This window comes from Mastigoproctus giganteus, chromosome 6 (assembly GCF_048544385.1).
Source record: "Mastigoproctus giganteus isolate SK-2022 chromosome 6, ASM4854438v1, whole genome shotgun sequence".
NCBI lineage: Eukaryota > Metazoa > Arthropoda > Arachnida > Uropygi > Thelyphonidae > Mastigoproctus > Mastigoproctus giganteus.
The window spans coordinates 143,714,910-143,736,550 of NC_143580.1; the positions used below are offsets into that span (position 1 = coordinate 143,714,910).

The window sequence follows — 21,641 nt, forward strand, 5'->3', positions numbered from 1 at the left end:
TTAACAAGAGAGATTGCTTCTACAGGGATGGGATACACTTAAATAGAAAGGGTGCAAGAATATTTGCTGATGCTATCGAGGCAGGGTTAGGTGGGTCGGAAAACTGCTAGCTTGGGGGGAGACAAAGACGAATAGATTAACAGCAGCCACTGGCAGAGGTGAAAGAGATTCTTGCACTGCTTCTACTGGAATGAGCAGAAGCCTGAAAAACAAGATGCAGGATATTTCAGAGACTGCTGGGAGTCATTGCGGTACAAGTAAACACATGGGTTGTGTTAGGGTAGCTAAGAATAGAAATAGGGGCATGTATACTTGCGTGTACACCAATGCTAGGAGTTTAGTAAATAAATTTGATGAATTTGAGGTATTGCTCAAAACATCAAAGGCAGATACAGTTGGGATATCAGAGACGTGGTGTCACACAGATATAAGGAATGCAGAACTGGAATTTGGGGAACGTCTACAGAAAGGATAGACTGGATAGGAAGGGAGGAGGGGTTTTATGATATTAGTTAAGAAATACATAAAATCCAAGGAAGTGAAGCCAGTGGACATCGCTGGACAGTGCAGTGTCAAGTCAGTTTGGTTTGACATAAGCATTGGGAGATCAAAATTGAGAGTAGGAGTGTGCTATAGGCCTAATGACTCTGATGAGTATAATAAGAAACTATACAGGGAAATAGAGTGGGCCAGTAAACCAGAGAGTCTTATAATGGGAGATTTTAATTTCCCAGATATTGACTGGAATTTGGGGGCTGGTCACTCACACACTAGCAAGGCTTTTGTGGATTTATTGGATGATTGTTTTCTACATCAGCATGTTTGGGAGGCATCTAGAGGGAGTAATACTCTTGATTTGATTATCAGTAATGATTCCTCATGCATTAAGAATCTGCAGATAAATGAACCACTAGGTGGCAGTGATCACAGTGTGCTGAAGCGGGATTTACTCAAAGAGGTAACTGCCATTAGTGCTAAAGGGAAGGGTTATTGCTTTTGTAAAGGCGACTACAATGGACTGAGATAGCATTTAAATTCTATACAGTGGGACCAACTGATGATGTTACCAACAGCAAATTCAAAATGGGAAGCATTCAAAGAACTTATCTTGGAAGCTACTAGGCTTTACATACCAACTAAGAAATATTGTTCAAGGTTTAGGCCTAAATGGATGTCAGATGAACTGATGAGGCATATGGCAGAGAAGGAACATGCATGGGATACATACAAATTAACACATGACACAGAAGCCTATGATAGATACAAGTTGATCTGTAACCAATTTACAAAGGAGTGTTAGGCAGGCGAAGGCAGATTACGAGATATCTTTGGCAAGGGATGCAAAGAAAAACAGCAAAGAGTTCTTTACTTATGTAAACTCTAGAAAGAAGGGGATGAATCAGATTGGTCAACTTGATATCGATGGGTCAACTGTTGATGATCCTGCTCAGGTAGCTAACAAACTAAATGAATATTTTGCATCGACATTCACACGAGGAGTTATTCAGTGAGGGGAATGCCAGAGGTGTATTCAGCTCTGGCAGTAAGCTAGACAATCTTGTAATCTCTGAGAGTAAAGTGGAGGAGAAAATGTTGAAGATAAACACAAGAAAGGCAATTGGTGTGGATGGGATCTATCCAGGTATATTAAAGGAGGCAGCAAAGGAAGTAAGCAAACCCTTAGCCATAATTATGAGAGCTTCCTTGGACTCAGAGGAGGTACTCATGGACTGGAGATGTGCAAATGTGACCCCAATTCACAAAGGAGGATCAAAGGCTGACACAAGTAATTATAGATCTGTGAGTTTAACTTCTGTTCCCGGAAAATTAATGGAGGCACTGGTTAAAGAAGCACTGCAGGATCATCTAGACAAGACTTCACTGATAGCTCGGACACAGCATGGTTTTGTTAAGGGGAAGTCTTGCCTGACCAATTTGATTGGATACTATGAGGCAGTCACAAAAGAACTGGATGCAGGGAATAACTTTGATATTATATACTTGGATCTTAGAAAGGCTTTTGATACTGTTGCACATGCAAGACTACTGCACAAATTGGAGCAGTGTGGCAATGGAAGCAAATTGCTGCTATGGATAAAGGGGTGGTTGAGGGGGAGAAGACAAAGTGGTAATCAATGGACACTGCTCATCATGGACTAATGTTATTAGTAGAGTCCCTCAGTGTTCAGTATTGGGTCCATTATTGTTTTCTGTATTTATAAATGATACTGATGATGGTATATCAAGCTTAATGTCCAAGTTTGTAGACGATACGAAGGTTGGCAGGGTTGTCAAGGACACTACGCTGCTGCAACAGGATCTGGAAAGGTTGAGCAGATGGGCTGAGAGGTGGCAAATGAAGTTTAACATTGACAAATGTAAAGTACTACATATGGGAAACAGCAACCCTAGAGCAACGTATCAACTCTGTGGTACTACACTGACAGTGGTAGAGAATGAAAGGGACTTGGGGGTGGTTGTGCAGGCAGATATGAAGTTCTCTGAGCAGTGCAGACGGGCTGCAAGAGTAGCTCATGGTGTATTGTCAATGATATATAGGAATTTTTCTAGCAGGGATAAGGAGGTGATTATTCCCTTGTATAAGGCAATGGTCAGACTAAACTTAGAGTACTGTATACAGGCCTGGAGGCCTCATTTCAAGAAGGAAGTAGAGCTGCTAGAACGAGTACAGAGAAGGGCAACAAGATTAGAGAATGGTACAAAAGGGGTGTTCTTACAAAGAAAGGCTTAAGTTTTGCAAATTACAGTGTCTGGAGACTAGGCACCAGCGAGGTGATCTGATAGAGGTGTATAAAGCCTTGAATGGTTTGAGCATGCTCAATGCTGATGGGATTCTTCCTCTTGCTCAGAATAATCACCTGAGAGGGCATAAATTCAAATCGAGGAAAGACAGATGTAGGATAGACGTGCGGAAATTTGCCTTTAGCCAGCGGGTGGTTGGTTGGTGGAACACACTTCCATCCCTTGTCGTGGAAGTTGATAGCCTAAATAAGTTTAAGGCTCAGCTGGGCATGTATTTCGAACGAACAGAGGGGTGAAGTGGAAGTGGTTATTTTTTATTTATTTATTTATTTTTTTTTTTTTTGGCTGATGCTGCATAAGCTTGCTTTCTTGCATCAAATGCCTATGCTAATGCTAATCTCTCTAATACTTACTGAGAGTTAAATTATTTTATAATGCTTTCATCATAATGAGAGTAGTCTTAGAGTCAGTAAAAGTATTTACAGAATAGAAATGGGTAAATGTTACCAGTTCAACCCTATATCTTATTCATATCCTATTCACAAGGGGAGTTCAAACATTAATGTAGGCATACAAGTTTAACCTCTGTGTCATAGAAAATAATGGAATCTATCATCACAACATGCATTTATTAAGTAGATCATGCTGCACCAATCTGATGAGGGTGTTACAAAGCAAATGGAGGCAAAGAATAATTTTTAAATTCTAGACTTAGATTTCAGAAAATTCATCAATATACTAATAATATTCACACAAATTAACTTGTGCCCTTTAAAAAACTGATTGAACCATACGTACGTCTAAAGCATTTTATCATAGAGATGCTACATATGATAGATGGAGCCATTGGCTCGTGGAGAAGTATGCGTTTTATTACAGCTCTTTCCCATATGCCTTCCACTACTGCAGCTCCCGAAGGTCATCTAGCTGGCCATCCCTGTTATATAGCAAGAAATAACTATATCCTAACATATTAAAAAATTATAAATATTTGATAATATCATACCTCAGGGGAAAACTTCATGGATAATTCAACAATATCAATGCATTTCTGATCTGCTAACAAATCCATAACACAGCATCGCTGTTGCAGCAATTGATCTGGAGCTAAAAGGTACAGCAATAATCTTCCAAACTATGAAATTGATAATAAAAAAAAAAAAAAAAAAAAAAAAATTAGCACACTTTGATATAGACCCAGAAAATTTCGTTTATGCAAACAAAAAAGATCACATCACAGTGCTATATTAATTGAAATTCCCAAGATCCTAACAAATGATTTCAAAGGTGGCTCCTGTCAATATCTATGCTTAATTTGAAATGTGTCTGTTTATATAGAGATATTCCTTTAATGTAGATTTCTGGTGAACATAAGCATCAATAATCTACAATTTTTAATTTTCTGTACTGCTAAAGGGTCTTAAAGCATACATTTCATTCTTCAGTAGTGCCTGCAGGAAGTTATAAATGGGAATTTCACCAATCTCATTTAAAAATGTTTGGGTAGCTGTCAACAAGTTATTACCATTTTAATGAAAAAAAAAAAATTTGCACTGATGGCAACTTAATAAAATCTACAAGATTGACATGTTTTTTTCTGTAAGTGATGGAAATCAGCATTATCCCAGAATATTTAAAGTTTTTATGTTGACCAAACAAGGAATGTTATGAATTAATTGGTCTAAATAGTGAATCTAACATCCATTTATAAAATTATTCCCTTCATCAGTCAGACATCACACACTTATAAAAATTGAGGAATAAAGCTTCCAAGAAATTAAAGTATTCATTAGGGTAATTAATTTATACCCATTAAGCTTGATGGCACAATCAACATGTGAGTATGTTCTGGGGATTAGGGAAATCTTGCAAAAAAATCATTAATATTTTTATTTATTTCAATGCAAAGCACTGCCTTTTCCTTCACTATATTTTGTATATTTGCCTTTATTGTCTCCTGAAATCAATTCTGTCTTGGAAGTGACCATTATGCTAGAGAACAGATGAGATCTGAACTCTTGCTTCATGTATACTTGTATTTCTAGAACTACTATGTTACCTGATTGTAGTTGTGTGCCTCAGTGTGCACGCGTGCACGCACGCACGCACGCACACACACACACACACACACACTTACAGAAAAGACAATCCTTTTGTTGCCATTTCATATTCACAGCAGCTTTTATCTGGGGATTTGGATGGAAAACATCCCAATATTATAATGCTACAAGAGGTGTGTGTGTGTTCAAGTTATAAGGTCTCCAATTTATTTCTCACAAAATAATTGAAGTATATGTGCAGACTGCTTTTAGTCTAACTGCCAATTAGTTCTGAATGTTTTCAGAAGATGAAAGCACAATTGCAGTACCCTAAACAGCATATTATGTTTATATTACTTAAAATGGTACCTTTCACTCATCAAAAGACACACAAAAAGACATTTGTGTCAACTTGTGTGAAGCAATGCTCACTTGATGTGCTGCAGTGAATGGATCTTTCTTTTCCTGAACTGTCATGATGGGTGAGACATTGGTTCTACCATTCGATCCAGAAACAAAACATCAGTCTGCCCAATGGAAGTACACTGATTCACCACTCCAAAAAAGTGCAGAAAAAATTATGCTTGTTGTTTTCTAGAATATTGATGGAATAATCCTTACACATTGTGTACCCAAGGGAGCTATAGTGACAGGAAACTCATATGATGAAGTTCTGAAGAAAACGTTCCTCCCAGCACTTCAGAAAAAACATCTACAGAGACTGAATTACATTTGTTTCCATTTGGACAATGGTTCACCCTATTCTTTTTGGAAACTTTAAAAATCTTTAAAGAAAATAAAATTGAGGTTAACCCACATCATCCATACTCATCTGATCTTGCACCTAGTAACTTTTTTGTTGTTCCCAATGATGAAGGATGCGCTTTATGGCAAAAGATTTCCTAGCTGACAAGCAGCTGCTTCTGCTATTTACCAGTGGGCTAAATATACCTCAAAAAGCTCTGCTACAGCCTTCACGGCTGGAAAGAACAGGTGTGAAAAATGTGTGCAACTTCAAGTAGACAATGTTGAAAAGTGAGGCAAGTGTCATCTCTCTATCTTGGATACTTTATGAGAAATAAATTTGGAGATCTTATAACTTGAAAATGCCTTGTATTTTTCTTAACAGGAATAATTCAATGTTTAGCATTAGCATTAGTAGAGGCATTTGATGCGCGAAAGCAAGCTTATGAAGCATCAGCCAAAAAAAATAAAAAATAAAAATAAATAAAATAAAATAAGTAAATGAAAAATAACCACTTCCACTTCACCCCTCTGTTTGTTCGAAATACATGTCCAGCTGAGCCTTAAACTTATTTAGGCTATCAACTTCCACGACAAGGGAAGGAAGTCTGTTCCACCAACCAACCAACCACCCGCTGGCTAAAGGCAAATTTCCGCACATCTATCCTACATCTGTCTTTCCTCAATTTGAATTTATGCCCTCTCAGGTGATTACTCTGAACAAGAGGAAGAATCCCATCAGCATTGAGCATGCTCAAACCATTCAAGGCTTTGTACACCTCTATCAGATCACCTCGCTGGTGCCTAGTCTCCAGACACTGTAATTTGCAAAACTTAAGCCTTTCTTCGTAAGAGCACCCCTTTTGTAGCATTCTCTAATCTTGTTGCTCTTCTCTATACTCGTTCTAGCAGCTCTACTTCCTTCTTGAAATGAGGGCTCCAGGCCTGTATACAGTACTCTAGGTGTAGTCTGACCATTGCCTTATACAAGGGAATAATCACCACCTTATCCCTGCTAGAAAAATTCCTATATATCATTGACAATACACCATGAGCTACTCTTGCAGCCCGTCTGCACTGCTCAGAAAACTTCATATCTTCTTGCCCAGCCATCCCCAGGTCCTTTTCATTCTCTACCACTGTCAGTGTAGTACCACAGAGTTGATACGTTGCTCTAGGGTTGCTGTTTCCCATATGTAGTACTTTACATTTGTCAGTGTTAAACTTCATTTGCCACCTCTCAGCCCATCTGCTCAACCTTTCCAGATCCTGTTGCAGCAGCGTAGTGTCCTTGACAACCCTGCCAACCTTCGTATCATCTGCAAACTTGCACATTAAGCTTGATATACCATCATCAATATCATTTATAAATACAGAAAACAATAATGGACCCAATACTGAATCCTGAGGGACTCCACTAAGAACATTAGTCCACGATGAGCAGTGTCAACTGATTACCACTCTCTGTCTTCTCCCCCTCAACCACCCCTTTATCCATAGCAGCAATTTGCCTCCAATGCCACACTGCTCCAATTTGTGCAGCAGTCTTCCATGTGCGACAGTATCAAAAGCCTTTTTAAGATCCAAGTATATAATATCAAAGTTATTCCCTGCATCCAGTTCTTTTGTGGCTGCATCATAGTATCCAATCAAATTGGTCAGGCAAGACTTCCCCTTAACAAAACCATGCTGTGTCCGAGTTATAACTGAAGTCTTGTCTAGATGATCCTGCAGTGCTTCTTTAACCAGTGCCTCCATTAATTTTCTGGGAACAGAAGTTAAACTCACAGGTCTATAATTACTTGTGTCAGCCTTTGATCCTCCTTTGTGAATTGGGGTCACATTTGCACATCTCCAGTCCATGGGTACCTCCCCTGAGTCCAAGGAAGCTCTCATAATTATGGCTAAGGGTTTGCTTACTTCCTTTGCTGCCTCCTTTAATATAACTGGATAGATCCCATCGAACCCAGGTGCCTTTCTTGTGTTTATCTTCAACAATTTCTCCTCTACTTTACTCTCAGTTATTACAAGATTCTCTAGCTTACTGCCAGAGGCGAATGCACCTCTGGCATTCCCCTCGCTGAATAACTCCTCACGTGTGAATGTCGATGCAAAATATTCATTTAGTTTGTTATTGTTAGCTACCTGAGTAGGATCATCAACTGTTGAACCATCAATATCCAATGGACCAATCTGATTCATCCCTTTCCTTCTAGAGTTTACATAGGTAAAGAACTCTTTGCTGTTTTTCTTTGCATCCCTTGCCAAAGATTTCTCGTAATCTGCCTTCGCCTGCCTAGCCTCCTTTGTAACTTGATTACAGATCAACTTGTATCTATCATAGGCTTCTGTGTCACGTGTTAATTTGTTTGTATCCCATGCATTTTTCTTCTCTGCCATATGGCTCATTAGTTCATCTGACATCCATTTAGGCCTAAACCTTGAACAATATTTCTTAATTGGTATGTAAAGCCTAGTAGCTTCCAAGATACGTTTTTTGAATGCTTCCCATTTTGCATTTGCTGTTGGTAACATCATCAGTTGGTCCCACTATATAGAATTTAAATACTGTCTCAGTCCATCGTAGTCGCCTTTACGAAAGCAATAACCTTCCCTTTACCCCTAATGGTAGTTACCTCTTTGAGTAAATCCCACTTCAGCACACTGTGATGACTGCCACCTAGTGGTTCATTTATCTGCAGATTCTTTATGCATGAAGAATCACTACTGATAATCAAATCAAGAGTATTACTCCCTCTAGTTGCCTCCCGAACATGCTGATGTAGAAAACAATCATCCAATAAATCCACAAAAGCCTTGCTATTGTGTGAGTGACCAGCCCCCAAATTCCAGTCAATATCTGGGAATTTAAAAACCCCCATTATAAGACTGTCTGATTTACTGGCCCACTATTTCCCTGTATAGTTTCTTATTATACTCATCAGAGCCATTAGGCCTATAGCACGCTCCTACTCTCAATTTGTTATTATCTTTCTGGACAAACTGTATAATAATACAACTAAAACCAAATAAACAGCTATTAAGAATTCTCATCATAAATAAAACATATGAACAAATATAAATGCAATATTACATTTACATTTGATTAGCAAATGTGATTTTCATATTTATAAACAAAATACATTTTAAAGAAGAAAATCTCAACTTCAAGTCTTCTTGTGAAAGTACAATAACAGTAGCAGAAAACATTATTAATTCTATTATACATAGCACTATATCATAACTGCTTTGAAGGGGTTTACAGTGATGTGGTTTTCAATTTTCCCCTCTGATCAGATATCAAAATTACTAAAACACCTGGTCAGGGAAAATGCAATAACAAAACATACGTGACAACAAATTATGATTGTCAATGTAGTCCATGAGATATAACCACCATGGAAAAGAAAGGAAAAAAAGACTTGCTTTACAAATCAAAACTTGTTTATAAGCTTAGAGAAAAAAAAAAAAAAAAAAATAGCCTTTATTAAATGAACCTGTGTAATGTATAAGGCATTTCAAAAATATATGCATCGATTATAGTCTTAGATAGTACATTTGGTCCATTAAACAGGTGGATTCAGAAGATGGTATTTGTTTATTATTTTTAGGAAAGTGAAAAGATTATTAACATCTCGTTGGTTTTCCAGAATCTGCTATAATGTTAGCTGATTAGAGGAACGTAGATGAGAATGCTACTTGTCATTCTCTTATATAATTGGCATTTGATGATCAGATGTTTTACTGTGAGTTTCGTTTGATAGTTGCTGCATACTGGAGGAATTGTTGCTGTTGTTGTTATGGGGGTTTCATGAGGCATAAGCTACTTGGCTATAATGCACCTATTCGTTTATTATAAAATGGAAATCAGAAAGTCTTGTATAGTCAGTAAGGTCCTTAATCAGAAAAGATTAAAAATTCCAGTTTACTTGAGGAAGCGGGAAAAACTCAGAAATATTGGCTTTGTAACCAATCATATTCTCTAGAGTTATTGGTAGATGAATGTTAACCAACAATTGCAGGGTTGAAATTCTGTCTTGTTTATAATAGGAGCAGTCAAGGAGAATGTGTTTAACAGTCATATTTATATAACAATGAGGACACTGCGGTGGATCATCTCTTGTGAGTAAATGAAGGTGGGTTAGGTGAGTATGACCTATTCTTGCTCTTGAAAGGATTACTTCTTCTTGTCTTGATGCACGGACACTAGAGTGCCAGATTTTTGGATCCTCTTTAATCTGAAGGAGTTTATTATTTGTTTGAGAATGCCATAATGCTGCCCATTCTGATAGGCATGCAGCATTAGTCATTAGTGCATAGTCTGATGCTGGAACAGGGACATTGATTAAATGCAAGATGGTTGTGTTTTTTCAAGCATTATCGGCCAGTTCATTGCCAAAAATACCAGAAGGGGCTGGTATCCAACAGAAGGTAACTAGTTTGTGGTGTTCTTCAATCTGCAGTAATAATCTTTTAGTTTCATTAATAACAAAGTGAACTTTATCTCAGGAATTATACAATGACTTGATTGAGCTGAGGGAATCAGTGTAAATTACTGATTTTAAAGACTGGTCAAAAGAGAGATTTTGTAAAGCTAGTTTAATTGTGAATAATTCAGCTGAAAAGATACAGAATTCAGATGGAAGGAATGCTGATACAATTGTATTCGGAAACACTGCAGCTGCTCCAACGTTTGAACTTGATTTAGAGCCATTGTGTATATTGGTAAAAAATCAATATATCTTTGAGTATGAACTGCATGAAGTTGTCTGATATTTGATGCTTGCAAAAAATTACCATTGACAGAGGTAAGCGTCACAGTTCGGTATAGGAGGTGGATTGTTTGTTTGTTTGTTTGTTTGTTATTTGGTTTTTAGGAGCATTAGCAACTAAGGCCATATTGCTCCGGGATATGGGTGGTCATTCCCTGACCTTTCCGCATCTCCGTATTTGGTGGTGATGGGCTCGAACCCCGGTCTAATCAAGAAGCGTGTGCTATGCACTGCTGCTCCTTCCCATCTGGCTACGGAGGCGCCTAGGAGGTGGAACCCATGGTGGTTGAGTATAAGTTACTACCTGTTGTATGGAATGGATGGAAACATTCCAAACCTGCATTAGTTCAAGAAGGCAAAGGCCAGCTTGGTTTTACTATGCTAGGTTTATTTCTGTACAGATTTTCTAATGGTGGATTGAAAAGGTACGACTGAATGGGATGCGAGGCAGAACTTTGTATCTTAACAGAGCACTTCAGCAATAGCGATTTCCTACATAAAGATAGTGGGGGCTCGTGATCATCAATGTAAAGGCCGTGTGCTGGTGATGTTCTGAATGCACCAAGTGCAATCCCCAGTGAACAGTGTTAAACTGGATCAAGCCAGCGTAATGCACTCTTTCTGGCAGAATCATAAATGGGAGCCCCATAATCAAGACGGGATCTGATTAATGCTCTGTATAATCAAAGCAGGGAGGTACGATCTACACCACAGGTTAGGGAAGATAGTGCTCTAAGTATATTTATTTTTTTTTTTTTTTTAGACAGGCTGTACGTAATTTTTTAATGTGCTCTAAGAAATTTAGCTTGTTGTCCATGATTAGTCCTAGAAATCTGATGTTATTAGCTACTGGGATGGAGATATTACAGATATGAATTTCAGGATCCAAATGGCACGCGTTGTTTACAAAAATGGATAGCAACTGTTTTCTGCTGTGAAAGTCTATAGCTGTTGATGCCGTCCAATTGCTGTATTTTATTTAGTGATATCTGAAGCTTTCATTCAATAGATCTCATGTTTTGGGAATGACAGGAGATGGAAAGGGGTCATCTGCATAAAAGTAAGCACCTACCGGTATTTAGAAGTTCTTTAGTAATAGAATCTATTCTAGGCACCTCCGTAGCCAGGTGGGAAGGAGCAGCAGTGCGTAGCACACGCTTCTTGATTAAACCGGGGTTCGAGCCCATCACCACCAAATACAGAGGATGTGGAAAGGTCAGGGAATGACCACCGCATATCCCGGAGCAATATGGCCTTAGTTGCTAATGCTCCTAAAAAAAAACAAAAAAAAAAAACCCAAACCAGAATCTATTCTGAGAGCGAAAAGAGTGGCACTCAGTACTGATCCCTGTGGAATGCCTTCTTCCTGAATGAATGTTGCAGAAAGGTCTTGCTGGTATCAAACTTGAAACTATGTAGTATGTAGAAAATTCTTCACAAATATAGGAAGGTTGCTTGATTTGATTTGATTTGATTTAGATTTTACTGGTGCAAAAAATTACTGCGGTTATACTGCTAGGAAGGTTGCCCCGACACCAAGAGAATAAAGATCTTTTAGTATACCATGCCGCCTTTGGTGTCAAAGGCCTTCTCTATATCTATGGAAACCATTACTAGATGTCCATGTTTAACAAAGGCATTACGAATGGAAAATTCAGCCTTAACCATAAGGTCCAAGTATGACCTGTTTTGATGAAAGCCATACTGACTATTGCTCATTAACCGTTCTGACTCAATGATCCAGACAAGTCTACTGTGGATAATTTTTTCTAGAATTTTGCTGAGGCAGATTGAGACGGATATTGATCTATAGCTATGGGGATTGGTTTGATCTTTTCCAGGCTTTAGGAAAGCAAAAACAGTAGAATGATGCCAAGAAGCTGGATAAACATTTTCTAGAAAAACACGATTGTAAAAAACCAGGTGAGGAGGGCAAAGCTCTGTCATCAAAATGTTGTAGCATAACATAATAGATCCCATCTGGTACGGTGGGCTGTTCCGATGGCATGCAAGAATTCGGAATATTATAGGGGTTTGTTATATGGCAGAAGGGGGGCAGTTTGGAAGTTAAAAAAATGCTGTTCTGCAGTGTTTTTAATTCTTTGAAACGATGAAGTATAAGCTGAGCCCACTGAGATTTCAGCAAATGTATTGCCCAATGCATTTGCAATATCCAAAGGACTAGATAAATCTTGCCCATTACAGGGTAGGACTGGAGAAGGTACGGTAGGAAACTTACCAGAAAGCTGTCTAATTTTTTTCCATATTATTTTGGTGTCAGTGTTTTTGTTGATACTTGATGCAAAACGGGTCCAGGATTCTTTCTTAAAGAAATTAAAAGCTACTGCCTTTAATTTCTTATAATTAATGAGATTTGGTGTGGTTGGACATAGCCGAAATAAATTACAAGCTTTATTTTTGGCCTTCTTTGCTTTGGTGCAATCCTCATTCCACCAGTAGTTATAATGCTTTCGGCCCGGCGGATTAGTTAGTGGTATTGTGTGTTTGGTTTGGTTTGGTTTTAGTTTTTTTTTGGCGCATTAGCTTCTATGGCTATAATGCGCCAAGGCCATTTTATCGTATTTAATAGTCACGGTCTTGAACCCCGGTTCACTCAAAGAACGCGTGCTATGCACTCTCGCTCCTGACCACTCGGCTACGTCAGGCCTATTGTGTGTTTAGTCACATTTAAAAGGTGCAACGTGACATAATTTGTCACGTTATCAATAGGCTGGAGGCGGATTTTTTTGCTCATCAAGAGCAATTGATGACTGAAATTTTGCCCAATTTGCACAGACAAATTTCCAATTTCTGCAGGGTTGAGTTGAAGGAGTTGGTGCTATCAAAAAGTTGCATACTATTGGAAAGTGGTCACTGCCCATAGGATTATTTCATATGTACCACTCTATCATCAGGACCAGTACTGGAGAACAAATTGAGAGATCTATTGCTGGGTGTATCCAGTTGGGAGCTGTACATGTGTGGGTGCACTAGTATTAAGTATGGTGAGATTTAGTGCCTCTAAAAAGCTTTCAATTAGTCGACCCCGTCTATCTAATTTAGTAGTGCCCCATAAAGGGTGGTGACCATTAAAGTCCCCTAATATACAAAGAGGTGGAGTTATTTGTATGAAGACATCTTCAAGGTCTTTTAAAGAGTAAGTATGGTTTGGTGGTAGGTAGATTGAGACAAGTGTTATTGCAATGTGGAGAGTTATACGAACAGCAACGGCTTCTATTTCCGTTTAAAGTGGTACATGTTTAGTTGGGATCTTTGAATTAACTAAGATTTCCACACTACCATGGGCTGCATTAGCTGTATTTCGATCTCTTCGATAAAGGCAAGAGTTCTTTATCAAAGGGGAAATTTGCATGATTAGGTATGCTTCTTGAAGACAAAGAGCAACTGGAGAATAAAGATTAATTAGATCTCGGGTATCTTCTGTATTGCAATGAAAGCCTCTGCAGTTCCATTGTAAAATACAAGGCATTATTTGTGTTTAGTTGATGGAGCTGATTCCGACTGCTTTCTGAAGGTGACTGGTTTATGACATTCAAATTTTTGTTTGTCTTTTTTTTTTTTTTTTTTTGGAAAACTGGCCGACCAGTGTCTTTTCTTGCTTCTTGGTAACTGACTTTGTTCTCAACCTTGTATTTTGCTATTTTTTCTCGGTTTTCCACTTTTCACATGTCTTGGAATATGCAGGATGGTTGCCTTTGCAATTTGGACAGGTCATTTTATATGTGGTCTGAGGATCTACAGTTGGGACAGACAGGAATTCCTCTACATACAGTTTGAGAATGGCCATACTTCTGGCACATTTATAGCATCTTAAAAGGTTAGGAATGTAGGGGTGGATGCGACATAATAAATAACCTGCTTTTACAGCGGAGGGTAAGTTAGGCGTATTGAATGTAAGATTAATATTTCTAGTAGGTGCCAGCTGATTATCTTTTTTAATCATTATTCTTTTTGCTTCAATTACATTCTGTCCCTGCAGTTCTTGGGTTATTTCATCCTTGGTGACATTTACTATATCCCAACTAGATATGACACTCTTAGATGAATTTAGGGTTGCATGAGGAGATATTTTTACAGGAATGCCAGCAAAGCTTGTTAGTTTTAAAAGCTTTTCAGAATGTCTTTGATTCACGGTTTCTATAAGTAAGTCTCCTGATTGCAGTCTCTTCACCATCTTGGGAGATCCTGCAATACCCTCCAGATGTTTCTGTATAACAAATGGAGACAATTTACTCATAGGCTGGTTATTAAGAGAGTGGAAGGTTAAGAAAGATGGGCAGTGTTGTTCCATCCAATCATCCTTTTAACTGCTTGACCTCATTTTCAGTGTCGACATGGTCTGTATTTGCCATGTTTGCGCCTTTTCGCCCTTGGCAAGAGGTCTTTTTTTTTGCCGAGGTTTCTGGCCCCACAACAGGGAGGCAAGAGAAGTGCTGCACGATTTGCTTGGAAGCCAAGCAGTTAGAAGGGTTAGTTAATTAGTAAAGTGTGTAATATAAATAATAAAAAAGAAAGGTAAGTTTCCTTACTTGAGATCTTCCAAGTGTAGAACTGATTTATAAATGAAACTGTTGATAGAAAACGATATAACTTAAGAGGAACTTTTGTCTCTAAGAAAAATCACTATTTAATTCGCAATATGAACGCTTGACCTCGAATTCGCTTGGCACCCATGGCCAGAAATTGTTGCATGTGAGTAGGTAGCTATGAATTAGGTGAGTGCGCCGAATGCATAATCTAGCAAGTATGACTTCTTTCCAATTCCCCTTAAGCATGATAGTCACTGCTTGTATTCATTCTTAATCTGGAATGCTTTATTGCTTTTGTGTTCCTGAAATTGATAGCTATATTTTTCTATAGGTACCTTGTGTGATGTTTGTCATCAGTACAAGGTATCCAGATGTCTAATGGTATAAGACTGGCATTCTTGGAAGCAAAGTGTGGTTATTCATTTCCTATAATCCAGCATTCCCAGATATCCAACAAAAAAATTATTTTTTGTCCATTTGTATGAAGATGTACTAACTTTATTTGAATGTGTTATAGTAAGGGATCACTGGAAGGAAATTTACACTGAAGAAAGCAGATACAGTGCTTAAGGAATTGGTATAGATAATGGTTTGAGGGTTTAAAGAGATCAGGACAGCACACAATTCTGCAACGTACGTACTGTACTCCAAAGAGAGCAGCTGAAACATTATAATGTTTCGTACAACTACAGCTAAGACTATAATTGATGAATATGTTTTTGAAATGCCTTCTACATTACACTGGTTCATTTAATAATGGTATTTTAATTTTTTTTTTTTTTTTTTTCTAAGCTTATAAAAAAGTTTTGGATTTGTAGAGCAAAAGTCTTTTTCCATTTTTTTATTTTTTTCCATGGTGGTGATCTCTCATTGACTACATTGACAATAATAATTTGTTGTCACATATATTTTGTTATTGCCTTTTCCCTGACCAGGTGTTTTAGTTATTTTGATATATCATCAGAGGGAAAATTGAAAACCACATCACTGTAAACCACTTCAGAGCAGTTATGATATAACACTAAGTATAATAGAATTAATAATGTTTTCTGCTACTGTTATTGTACTATAACTAGAAAACTTCAAGTTGAGATTTTCTTCTTTAAAATGTCAATTTTACTGTCTGTTTTGGAATCATTGGTGAATATTTCAGTGAAATTGGAAAACTAAAGAGTGAGTGGATGGATTTGCTTGACACTGAAATTTGGAAGTGCATTCTTTCCCCATTCTTGGAAATGTGTACTAGGGGTATTTGCCATGGTGGTATAGCTGCACTAACGTCTGGAATTATGCTATACAAATTTAGTCTCCAACATGTAGATAAAATTTGTAGACTAATTACACAAAGCGATATAAATTATCCCATTTTGTTGTGAACATGAATTGCCATGCAGGATTTGGGAAACTTCTGATTTTAGCTGCACAGTTTAATAGTAAAGCATACCAACAAAGATGTAGTGGAGGTTCATGTACTTCCATATAGACTCTAAACTGATGATGTATGAAAAGGCCCTAGTGCAATTTGTAGAGCATTGCAATGTACAGGATCAAGCCATTTTAATACACTTTTTCTGGATGAGATACATACAGGAGAACTCATACTCCAGTCGAGTTCTAATTAATAAATGGTACAGGAGCAGCAGAATGTAATGACCTGCACACCTTGACATACCAGAAATTACCCTAAGCAGATTTAGTTTCTTTAAACAGGCTGAATTTAATAAGCTGTAGAAAATTTTATTATTTTATTTTTTATCTAGTATTAGACCAAGAAACCTAATATTACATTTAAAAATAAATGGATGATAACTGAATTGTAAATCTGAATAATGATGAAAATTACATTTATATAAAAAATAGATAGTTGTTGTTCCTTTCTTTGGGAGTCAAAGCCCATTTTTTTCTGTCTACTGAACAAGCCTATTAATGGTGCCTTAAAGCTTTCATTCAATTAGATGCATATTTTCAGAGTGGCTTGAGATTAACAGATTGCCTGAATATAGGTTTGTTTTGACTGTGCCAGGAATACATTTAGTAAAAAACATTAGGTAGCCCCTTCTTTTTCTTCTACTTGCACATACATTGAAAGATTGTAGATTGAAAATGTACATGACAGGTTCTGTTGCACAAAGCATTACAGTAATATTTCATAAGATGACCTCAAAGTTCTTCAAACTGTAGCATCTGGAGACTAGGCACCTGTAAGGTGATCTAATTGATGTGTATAATGCTTTGAGTGGTTTGAGCAAGCTCAATGCTTATGAGATTCTTCCTCTAGCTCAGATGATGCACTTGAGGGGGATAAAGGGGATTCAAATTTAGGAAATACAGTTCAGAATAGATGTGCAGAAATTCCCTTTAGCCAGTGAGTGGCTGATTGCTGGAACAAACTTTCATTTGTCAATGTGGAAATTGACAGCTTAAATAGATTCAAGAACAGGACAAAGTTTTGGTAAAAATGGATAGATGAAATGGGAAGGTTTTCTTTTTTTGGATAATGATACATATGCTTGCTTTCTTGCTGTTGTTTTGTCATTTGGTTTTTAGGGGCATTAGCAACTAAGGCCATATTGCTCCGGGGATATGCGGTGGTCATTCTCTGACCTTTCCGCATCCTTCGTATTTGGTGGTCACGGGCTCGAACCCAGGTCTAATCAAGAAGCGTGTGCTACGCACTGCTACACTGCCCACCTGGCTATGGAGGCGCCTTGCTTTCTTGCATCATATGCCACTATTAATGCTAATGGTATGTGACAATGGTTAGGCCGCATCTTGAGTACTGCATAGAGGTCTGGGAGCTCATTTTAAGAAGCATGTATGTAGATTTCCTGGTGCAGAGAAGGGCCATGAGATTGGGGAAAGGTGAAAGGGTGCTCTCATAAAGAAAATTTTTAGTTCTGAAAATTGCAGTATCTGGAGGAGACTAGGCACCTGCAAGGTGATCTGATTGAGGTGTTTCAGGCTTTGAATAGATTGATTCTTCTTCCTGTTCAGACTACACATGTATGAGGAAGCATAAATTCAAATTGAGGAAGGATAGTTGAAGGATAGATATGCTGAGGTTTGCCTTCACCTAGTGTGAATGGTTTATTGTTGGAGCAAACTTCCATCTGTTGTTGTGAAGTCAGTAATTTGTATAAATTCAAGGAAGAACTAGACAAATTATTGGATGGGATGGACAAGTAATGTGGGATTTTTTTTTTTTTTTTTTGGCTGACGCTTTATAAGCTTGCTTTCTTGCATCATATACCACTAGTACTACTACTAATAATAACAACATGGCAAGATCCAATCTTCCTTATATCTCAAGGGTACAGTGCTAAAAAAAATTGTTTGCAGGCTGGCTGCTAGGTAATCCACCGAATTGAACCTATTGGTAACTCCCTAGGAGGCTTCCGAATCAGCTAGTGTGTAATCTCGCGGCTGCTACTCTGCCAGATAGTGATTAAGGAAGTTCACTAGTTTGAATGGGGACACATTATGTAAAGAAGCTGAGTATATCCTTGTCTTGTGTATGCTATATCCAAAAACTTCATAACTTCATATATCATGTCCTCCCTACCTTTCATTACTATTGAATACATCATGAATAGTCAAACTAATAGAACAAACTTATCTGGGAAAAGATCTAAACCTATCTGACACTTCCTTGCTCATTTCACAAATATACATGGTCTCAATTCCAATCAAAATGATGTACATTACCCGTTACAGCCTGCCAACTCCACATACTTTTTTGGACAGAATCCCAATTATAGGTTGATTCAACCACTTCTCATCTTCATTGTCCTAATTATTTCCGATATGAATCTTTTTATTTCAAAATGTACACTTCTGCATATGTCTGCTTTGATGTTCCATGTCAGCAACTCAGTAATTTGGAATCTCTTCTTTTCAATATTTTCTGGCTTAAAATCTGTCTACCCTGTCTGACTATCCGACAAATTCCTCTGTTGCCCCTATTGTTCTCCCAACTCAACTAATCACTTGGAATGCTTTGAAACTTGAATTTCTCCATTCCTAACAATGGCACAATTTTCTTTGGTGATTTTAAGGTTATTTAATGTTCACAACTCCAGGTGGCTTCTGTTTTCTAGTCACCTGGACTAAGCTGATTGAGATGCTGATACTTTATTATTATCACTAGCCATATAGTGCAAAGAAGCCTGAGACTTATGCTGCAACAGCAAAAAAAAAAAAAAAAAAAAAAAAAAAAATTTCAGAGAGAGAGAGAGAATTAATAGCAGTAGTAGTAGTGGTATGTGATGCAAGAAAGCAAGCGTATGAGCTTATGCAGCATCAGCCAAAAAAAAAAAATTACAAAACAATCCCCTCTAAATATTTGTACAGTTCCTCCTTAAATTTATTTAACCTATCAACTTCCACAATGACAGATGGAAGTCTGTTTCAGCAATTAACCACCTGCTGGCTAAAGGCAATTTTCTGCACATCTACTCTACATCTGTTTTTCCTCAATTTCAATTTATGCCCCCTTAGGTTCGTAATCTGAACAAGTGGAAGAATCGAATCAGAATTCAGCATGCTCAACCCATTCAAGGCTGTATACACCTCAATTAGATCACCTCACAGGTACCTGGTCTCCAGCTGCTGCAATTTACAGAACTTAAGCCTCTCTTGGTAAGAGGATCCCTTCATTCCCCTCACCAATCTTGTTGCCCTTCTCTGTACAAGCAAATCGACATCCTTCCTAAAGTGAGGCCTCCAGACCGCCATGCAGTACTCAAGGCATGGCCTGACCATTGCCTTATACAGAGGGACAATCACCTCATTTTCCCGGCAAAAAAAATTCCTGTATATCATTGACAACACCACATGACCTGCCCTGGCAACCTATCTGCATTGCTCAGAAAACTTCATATCTGACTGCATAGCTACTCCCAGGTCTTTTTCATTTTCTACCTCCTTAAGTGTAGTACAACACAGTTGGTATGTTTCTCTAGGGTTACTCCTACCCATATGCAGTACTTTGCATTTTTCAATGTTAAATTTCAGTTGCCACTTCCAAGCCCATCTGCCCAAATTTTCTAGATCCTGTTGCAGTAACATACTGCCATTACTGGCATTAACAACCCTGCCAACCTTTATATCATCTGCAAACTTCGATACTAAGCCTGATATACCTTCATCAATATCATTGATAAATACACAAAACAACAGTGGACCCAACACCAAACCCTGTGGCACTCCACTAATAACATTAGTCCACGAAGAGCCGCACCCATTGATTACCACCCTCTGCTTTGTCCCACTCAACCATCCTTTTATTCATTGTACCCTTAATACTTACCCTTAATACCATTCTGCTCCAATTTGTACAGTAATCATCCATGTGCAACAGTGTCAAAAGTTTTCCTGAAATTCAAGTATATGACATCAAAATTATTTTTTGCATCCAGTTCCTTTGTAACCACATCATAATAACCAATTGAATTTATCAGACAAGAATTTCCCTTAACAAATCCATGCTGTGTCTGAATTATTGCTGCAGTCTTGTCTAGATGATCCTGCAATGCATCTTTAACCAGTGACTCCATTATTTTACCTGGAAAAGAAGTTAAATTAACTGGTCTGTAATTACTCGTGTCACCTTTCGATCCCCCTTTCTGAATTGGGGACACATTTGCACATCTCCAGTCCGTGGGGATGTCCCCTGAGTCCACAGATGCTCTCATTCTTATGGCTAAGGGTTCGCTTAGTTCCTTTGCCACCTTCTTTAATATAACTGGATAGATCCCATCCACCCCAGGTGCCTTTCTTATTTTTAATTTTAACAATTTCTCCTCCACTTTGTTCTCAGTTATTACAAAATCATTAAGTACCCTCTTACAATTTGATAAACTTGTGGCATTATCAAACCTTAATAAATCCTCATGTGTGAATGAAGATGCAAAATACTCATTCAGTTTATTTGCTATCTGAGCAGGATTATCAACAGTTGAACCATCCATATCAAGTGGACCAATCAGATTCATCCCCTTCCACTTATAGTTTATATAAGTAAAGAAATCCTTGCTGTTTTTATTAGCATCCTTTGCCAAAGATAGAATGCACTGGTCCCACAGGAACTAGTAGCAGGTGACTCTATTGTCACGGAAACGGGGAACATGCTTTGAAAAAGAATAGGTGGAACAGGACCAGGGTATGTCTGCAAGAGGCAAAGGTTGATGACGTTGTAGAGTGGATATCATCTTTTAAGGGCACAAAAGGTGATATAGTTGTAAATGTTGGCACTAATGATATTAAGAGTAGGACACCGGTAGAATTACTTAACAAGTACAGATACCAACTAAGAAATATTGTTCAAGATTTTGGCCTAAATGGAGGTCATATCAACCGGTGAAATACCACCACTTTGCTTATTGGAGGCTTCGAAGTGCTGGAACCCATGTTTAGTCTCTAGAGCTAAGTTCCGGCCAACCCTTCCCTATCTCTTCCATCATGCAGTATGATTGATGATTTTTGAGGTTATGATGAATGTTGTGGCGAGATCCAATATTCCTTACATTTCGAGGGTACAGCTCTAAAACGGTGTTCGCAGGCCGGCCGCTAGATAGTACACCGGACCAAACCTATTAGTAACTCTCTAGGAGGCTTCCGGATCAGCTAGTGTATAATCTTGCTACCTCTACTCTGCCAGATAGTGACTGGAGGGAGTCCGAGTAGTGTGTATGCGGGGAGCATTGTCGAGGCCACGTTATGTCAAGGATCTGGGCATATTCTTACCACATATACGCCATATCCAAAAATTTCAT

At 38.1% G+C, this 21,641-nt stretch overlaps 1 protein-coding gene across 2 annotated transcripts in view; it reads right to left on the reverse strand.

Moving 5' to 3' along the window:
- The window catches only part of LOC150084630 (lysosomal-trafficking regulator-like), an 813,382-nt gene that overhangs the window by 674,812 nt on the left and 116,929 nt on the right, over positions 1 to 21,641 (reverse strand). For both annotated transcript variants that reach the window (XM_090375369.1, XM_090375368.1), the window contains exon 5: positions 3,770 to 3,898. In XM_090375369.1, the coding sequence (XP_090231495.1) occupies positions 3,770 to 3,898 (129 nt within the window). The remainder of the gene's footprint in view (positions 1 to 3,769; positions 3,899 to 21,641) is intronic.